Here is a 7,567-nt window from a genome sequence, read left to right as displayed (position 1 = left end):
CCAGGAACTGGAAATATGCACTAGAAGCCTGAAAATGTTTTGTGTGAACTAAAAAATAAGAAAGCCATCCAAGACCACTAGAGTCATATCATAATGACATAGGAGCCAGCTTCAAGGAACTCCCACTGGCCAAAGAGGAAGTAATTTGAGCACCAAAAAAGGATAAAGACTACAACAGATTGAAATGCATGAAATAAAATCCATGAGGTCATAACTTTACTTAGTCATCTCTGCTAAGGCACTGAATTACTCTACTACTCTGAAATTTTATAAAATATTTATCCTAACTTTTCTATTTAATCTGTATTTCAGGGTAACCACATATTTGACTAGGTAAATTTCCTATTTTGTAGAAAATTACATCTCATAATTGAAGAAGGCATAATAGAATTAGGAAATCACCATTTTGCAACTTCTAATGATATAATGAGTCTAGGCAACATTTGCTAACAACTGATAAAAGCTGTAAGTGAAAGGCTGATGAGAACTTTATTAGTGGATGAGGCAAGCCGAGAATATCTGAATCCACTGACCAATCTTACCTCAATAAAAGTGAGACAACCTGCTATCAGGAAAGTATCCAGTACCCCTGGGTAGTATTTTTGTCCTGAATCTAACCAAGCCTCTCTATATACCTAGCAGATTTCAGGATAAAAGGGAATAAAGAAACACATCAAATGACGCTAAAAAGAAGCAATTAGCCAAATCAATTATGAGAGCCACTCTACAAATGACCCTGTTTTGTTGTTGTTGTTGTTTAGTAATAGTAAATATAAAATGAAGAAAGGAATTGTTATGAAATTAGAGACATGAGAATCATAACAATTCATTGCCAAATATGAATCTTGTTTCAATCTTCACTTAAATAAATCAAGTGTAAAAGGATAACTTTGACCAAGTGGGAAAATTTTCATAATGACTGGTTATTAGATGATATTAGGGATTATTTTTTGTTTATAAGATGTGCTGATGGCATGCTTGTTATGCTTTTAAAAGTCCTAATGAATTATATATCCATGCTGTACTTTTTATAGAAGAAATTATATAACATCTGAGATTTACTTTAAAATACTACAGAAAAAAACCATTGGGTACATGGAAACTCAAATGGCCAAATATTGAAAATTGTCAAAGCTGGTTAATGAGTACATGGTTATATTAGACTCTTTAACATTTTTTATATGTTTGAAAATTTCCATAATAAAATGTTAAATTTAAAAACTCAATAAGGAAAACACAGAATCCAGAAGTGATTTCAGAGAGTATTACAGAGAAACATAGAGCCCTGACACCAGCAAACAGAAAGATGGTTCTCTCCTGGGTAATCAGTACCCAGAACCTGGGACATTGACACCAGATGGGGACGTTGTTTATTTAAAACATGGACATTAAACAACTGCTGACCTGGTGCTTTCAATCACTAATCGGCCCTTGCACCAGAAAATGCCAGAAATTGCCAGCCTTGGTGCCAAACTGGACAAAGAGGACAAACATCCAGAAACAACCAGAAGAGGATCAGCAGAATCCGGACTTCTAAAGAAGAAAAAAATCCAAGTGAATATAAAAGAACATCAAAGCCTCTTGGACAACAGATTAAAGGTTTTTAACATTTCTTTAGAGAGAAAATAACTGGTTCAATTTGTACAGCATCTGCTATGTGCCCAACATTTATTAGGCACTTTAAAAGCATAATAAAAATGAAATTAAAAAGCTCAAGTATGTGACAAACTATCTATAGTGCAAAATCACTCATTTAAGGGCTTAGATGTTCCTATCTGATCAGTAAATTGCCTTCAAAGAGTTCTAAGGTAAAATGCTCCCAGGTATTTCTGAACCCGGAGAACTTACAGTCATTGCTGGAGAAGCCATGAGGGAAGCCACAGCCTCTGGAGGACACGTCTAAATAAAATGTGTCTCTCTCTAAGTAGCTTAAATGTCAGACAGGTGTGACTTTTTCAAGAGAGAGACAAGAGAAGAATAGAAAAGAGAAGAGAAGAAAAGAGAAGAGAAGGGAAGAGAAGAGGAAGGAAAGGAAGGGAAGAGAAGAAGAGGGGAGGAGTAGAGAGAAGGAGAAGGAGGGAAGAAAGAAAAGACAGAAGAAAAGAAGGAAGGAAGGGAAGAAGGGAGGAAGGAAGGAAGGATGGAAGGAAGGAAAGGAGAGAGGGAAGGAGGGAGGGAAGGAGAAAGGAAGAGGGAAAAAAAACAATAGAGCATTTAGAAAACCATAGCATTCCTGTCAGAATAATACTCTGTACCCAGAGCCACCCTCAATAAAAAAAATCCTGGGAGCACTTATGGAGCAGACAGGGTCTACGTCCTGGCAAGGAAAGATACTAAGTGTCTACTGTGGTCATGAAATTACTGGCAGATTTCCTGGAGGTTTCTAGTTCACTGGACAATTTTAAGACTCACATTTCTCTTAAGATTAAGGCAAGGATGGAAGTGAAGTTAAAAATTAAACATTTAGCTTCGTCATAGTGAGGATGAAGGATATGGTAAAGGATTTACAGGGCTAAAGTCAGTAAATCTAGAAATTCAGTATCTTTTAAATTCGAGAGAAAAGTCTTCACAGGAAAAGAATTGCTTTTCCATCCTGAATCAGGTTAGTCTTACTCCTATGCACTTATTCATTATATGAAATTAGCAATCAATTACTTCTCCAGAGGGTGAGAAAGGGGCCTGCTCTGTTAGAGATCCTATCAAAAATATTTAGCAATCTGGGGAAATGTTTGGGAAAAAATATCTATTTTCACAGCTTTTTCGTAAGAGGAAGAAAAAAGAACATATTTCTAGGGATAAGTGTGAGATGGACAGTTGTGTGAATAGACAAGGAAGGAGAAGTGTGTGTTTTGTGGTATATGATGCTTGTGTATCTGTCAGTGATGTGGTGTGTCTGGGGTGTGTGTGGTAGAGGGTATGTATAAGTATGTTTGTAATGTATGTGGTGTGGTGTGTGAATGTGTGGCTTGTATGTGTGTGGTCTGTGTGTATGGTGTGTGTAGTTCACGTATATGTGTTTGTGCAGTGTTGAGATGTCTTTGTATGTATGGTTTGTATGTGTGTATGGAAGGTTTTATGTGGTGAGCATGAAAGGAGTTTGTGGTATGTGTTTGTACTATAAGTGCTGTGTGTATATGTGTGGAGTGTGTATGTTTTGTGTGTAGTGTTGTGATGTGTTTGTGTATGTGAGTGAAGTGTATGTGTAGCAAGCACGAGGAGGGTTTATGGTGTGTCTTTATGCTGTGTGTATGTGTGAAGCTGTGTAGTATGTGTGTGGTGTCATTGTGTACGTGTGTATTGAAATAAACAGCAGCCCCGGAAGATGTTCCAGTGTGTGATAATGGTAGTTGACAAACTGCTCATTTAAAAATACTTTGCAAATCCGATCTGAGGGATTTTAGGTGTCTTTCGAGCATCTGGTGTCATATAAGCTGATGTGGTCAAATCTCAAGATGTAGACCAGGGCATGACCAGCGCATGTTGGTGCTGGGCTCCTACTGAAAAGGGCTGCCTGAAATGAGACCGCTTCGTCCTTTCACTCACTTTGCTGAGCTTCCCACCAGCAAATGTCAACCTGGCCACAGTAGCTACTCTGTCCAGGGAAGTCGGGGGGTGGAGAATGATCTGCCTATCCTCATAACAGCAATATTAATAATCAGATAGTTATTTTTTGGATCTATTAAGATATAAGGAAAATAAAAGAATTTAATTTACTTTTATTTATTCCTTTTCTGACATTCTTCCTTTCTTTTTGTCCATCCGAGTTTCTGATGTTTAGCAATCTCCTCCTACCTGAAAAACTTTTAACATTCATTGCAGGGCTGGTCTACCAGCAATAAATTCCCTTTGTTTTTGTTTTTTTGATAGTCTTTATTTCTCCTTCACTTTTGAGGGATATTTTCACTAAATATAGAATTATAGGTTGGCAGAGGTTTTTGTTTGTTTTCTATAGTTTTCTCTATATTTTTAATCAATCAAAAAATCATAAAAGTGAAAAGTCAGAGGAGGTGCATGCTAGAGTCAAATGGGTACTGGTGTGATGGAGCTCATTTCCCTTTGATGCATGTTTTAAATCAGAGAGGAGTGCTGGGTGGTTTGGGGTCAATTCCTACCTGTGTTATCCTGACATCAATATGTTTTGCACTTACAGTAGATATAAACCAAACCTTTCAGCAAGAAGAGAAGCAACTGGAACCCCTATGTAAATGGATAACAAGTTCCCTCCCAGGAAAGGTAGAAATTATTTTGTCTCATTACATAAGCTTTTTCCTTCTTAACTAGGACACCATAGATTCCAGGTGAAAGGATTTTTTCATAAAGATATATAAGGCATCTTAGAAACGTGCAGGGAAGAAAGTGAAAAAACCAGTCCTGCTATGGTTTTCCATTAGAAAAACCCTAAATAAAAAGAATCTGTGTAACCCAGGTGTTAACACTTTAAGTTATTTTGATTCTCGTACACTTGTTAGTTTATCACTTGGTAGAGAATATCAGAAAGAGGTGCACTATTTTGGTTCCATCTCAAGGAGAAGGAGACAGATCTGTGGATGGAAGTGAGGCAGGATGAATGTTGTTGAGTCATTGCACCCGTGGGCATCAACAGTTGGATATTTACTGAACTTTTTTTAGAGAAACTGTTTATCTTGAGCAGGACAGGAGAAGGACAATAAGAAATTATCACTATTGGTTTAAAGTTATGTCCATGTCATGGGGGACAAAATCTCAGAAGAGGGGAGGGCAATGGATTATATACTTTTTCACTTTATATAAAGATTAGTTGTCTATTAAATTTTATATTTTTTTCTTGCATCAATTTTGATATTTGATTATTTTGATATATTTATGTTGTCTATTTCATCTATGTTCAAATTTATATATGAACACATAAAACATATAACCATATAAAATGATATATATCTCTATGTCACTGATCTGCCCTTATGCTTCCTTTAGGCTTCTTTGGGTTTGACATGCACAATATCTTGCTGCTACTCAGTCTCAAGCACTTTAGAATTCCCCTCATGGTCTCCTTTTTAACTCAAGCCTTATTTAGAAGTAATTCACGTTCTTCCTGGAGCAATGTTTAGGAGAACAGTGAACAAAACTCAAAAGGGCACCCTTAACTGACCACCACAACAAGCCCTCCTTCACACCTTGAGAGGATTGCTCCCTCTTTGTCCTCTAGAGGCTTTTTTTAATCTCCTCCAGGGATTCTCCTTATGTTTATGTTAGCTTTCTTGGTCTATACACTTCCCTTTTGCTTTTGAGGATTATGTTTAGAAAGCTTATAGCAAGCCATCCTCAGTGTGTGTGTGTGTGTGTGATTTGAGATGTTTTTCAGATGACTCAAGGACAGTGAGTTTAGGCTGAAAGTCAAAGGAAGGGCTGGCTAATAATTACATTTCTCAGAGGTATTGTTTTCTTCCTTCTGTTCAGCTCCAAGGTTCACATAGAGCTAAAGTTTTTGGCAATCTCCCTGGGAAGATTGGGGGACAGTATGTTCATGCTTCACAGACCCAGTAAGTCTTTGGAATCTAAGCATTTATGGAGAGAGTCTCTAGACCCTTCTATTGCCAGGGGCTTGGTATTTAACTCCTGTTGCTTCTGTGCCCTCTGAGGCAAAACAAACAAGCAAACCCCGAGGTCAAATGTCTTCACTGAAAAATCTGCCTTCAGTGATCATTTTATGCCTTGAGAACTCTATCTTCACTAAACCCTTGGCCTGAATATTTATTTCATCTTTCCTGCCAGATGATCTCTGCTTTTAATGAAATGTTCTATTTTAAATGTAAAATATTCTTATTTGTTTACAAAGGGAGATCAGTCCAGAAAGCTAATTTTCCAGGCACTAATACTTTTTTTTTCATTTAATGGTATATCTGAAGATTGTTGCAGATTATACGAATTTGGTATAAATACATTATAATTTATTTAACTAATATGTTGAACTAACTATATAACTAACTATATATGTTGAAGATTATATGAATTTGGTATAAATACATTATAATTTATTTAACTAATCACTGATTGATAAGGATCTTATTTGTTTAAAATCTTTCATTACTTCAAAACAATTCTGCAAGAATGTTTTATAATGATATAAAATTAATTCAATAGGATTATTATTGATTATTATAAATAATAAAACATATTTATGCACTAATAACATTGCCTCAAACATATAAAGCAAAATTAACAGTACAATAAAAAAGATCAAAATCTGAAATAAAATATTAGAAAAACAAATTTAAGAATTTATAAAAAACATTTTAAAAAATCATCTAAACTAAGTCAGGTTCAACCTAGGAATGACAGAGTAGTTTCATATTAGAAAATATATAAATGTCATTCAACATAAATTAACTAAAAAATGTAAATTCTATGATCATCTCAATAGATATGGAAAAATATCTTTATAAAATTAAGCTTCATTCACAATGAAAATTCTTAGTTAACTATGAATGTATGATAAGCAGCATTTTAAGATGACTTCTACTGAAACTTGGTTGGAACCAAAGTGCAGAGGAAAGAGCAAAGACCCCCAAGGGTGGAGCCAAGAATCACAAGGATTGTCCCCGCTCCTCAAGAAAAATCCAAGAAATGACATCAGCATCATGGCAGAGTGAGTTGTCCTGTTTGTCTCTCTCCACTAAGTTGCAACTAAACAAACATTCACTAACCAACAGAGGATTCCCTGTACAGCACAGCAGGATGTCTGAGAGATCCATGCAGCCATATATCTGAAGGGGGGTGGACTGGAGATCCCCAGGAAGCAGTGGAAGTAGGTGAGCAGACCTCTCCCCAGCCCCAGCAACAGCAATACAGATCATGGGTCCTTATGCAGTGGCCAGCATATCTGTAAGAGGAGGCTAGGGCAGCCTAGCCTATGTGTGAATGCTTTCAGCATCGTAGCCTGGCCCACAGCAGTGCCCACTGTGCCACAACAGCCCCACTAGTGGGAACACTCCCCACTGAGTGGGTGCAGCTCAGGCCCAGTGAAGGAGCTCTGCCCACCAAATGCAGCAGATCAGCCAAATCACCCAGGAGTGCAGAGACAGCCAGCTCATGAAAGACAGTGCTCCTCTCATCCTGCCTGGGGTAACAGCTCAACTGATCCCCTGCCAAGTGCAGCAGTCCCACCTGCATGAGAGTGACCTGCCAGCAGAGAACAGAGGCCCTGCTTGCACATGTGTACATGACCCTCTAAGCAGCTGTGGCCAGCACATAAATGCAGAGCTTCCTACCGGCACAACTTCCAGCAGACAGGGTGGGTTCAGAAAACACAGCTCCTGCTCCCCCCTGCCCCCAAGTAGTGGCAGGTAGAATCTGTGACCTGATACTACCAGAAATGCACTGGCAAAGGATCAAGTCATCAAACACCAAGAAGAACCACAGTAACACTTCAGAGCAGAAGGAAAATGTCAAGTCTCCAGAAACCAATCCTGAAGTCACAGTAATTTACAAGCTAAATGACAGAGAATTCAAAATACTTATGATAAAGAAACTCAGTGAGTTATAAGAAAACTCAGAAAGACAGTTCCATGAGCTGAGTAAATAAAATTAA

General features: G+C 37.5%; 1 protein-coding gene across 4 annotated transcripts in view; it reads left to right on the top strand.

Moving 5' to 3' along the window:
- The first annotated feature begins 2,474 nt into the window (after positions 1–2,474).
- SLC17A1 (solute carrier family 17 member 1) overlaps positions 2,475–7,567 on the top strand; it is a 49,180-nt gene continuing 44,087 nt past the window's right edge. The window contains exons 1-3 of one of the 4 annotated variants that reach the window (XM_070584236.1): positions 2,520–2,602; positions 4,151–4,233; positions 5,437–5,519. In XM_070584236.1, coding sequence (XP_070440337.1) covers positions 5,498–5,519 — 22 coding nt within the window. In that variant the 5' untranslated portion in view covers positions 2,520–2,602; positions 4,151–4,233; positions 5,437–5,497. Of the gene's footprint in view, positions 2,603–4,150; positions 4,234–5,436; positions 5,520–7,567 lie in introns of all 4 variants that reach the window. The other 3 variants (XM_070584237.1, XM_070584234.1, XM_008528125.2) reach the window with 3 other exon arrangements.

Source organism: Equus przewalskii, chromosome 19, assembly GCF_037783145.1.
Source record: "Equus przewalskii isolate Varuska chromosome 19, EquPr2, whole genome shotgun sequence".
NCBI lineage: Eukaryota > Metazoa > Chordata > Mammalia > Perissodactyla > Equidae > Equus > Equus przewalskii.
Note: the sequence above shows the minus strand (reverse complement) of the source record. Positions and strands in the feature narration are given on the sequence as shown.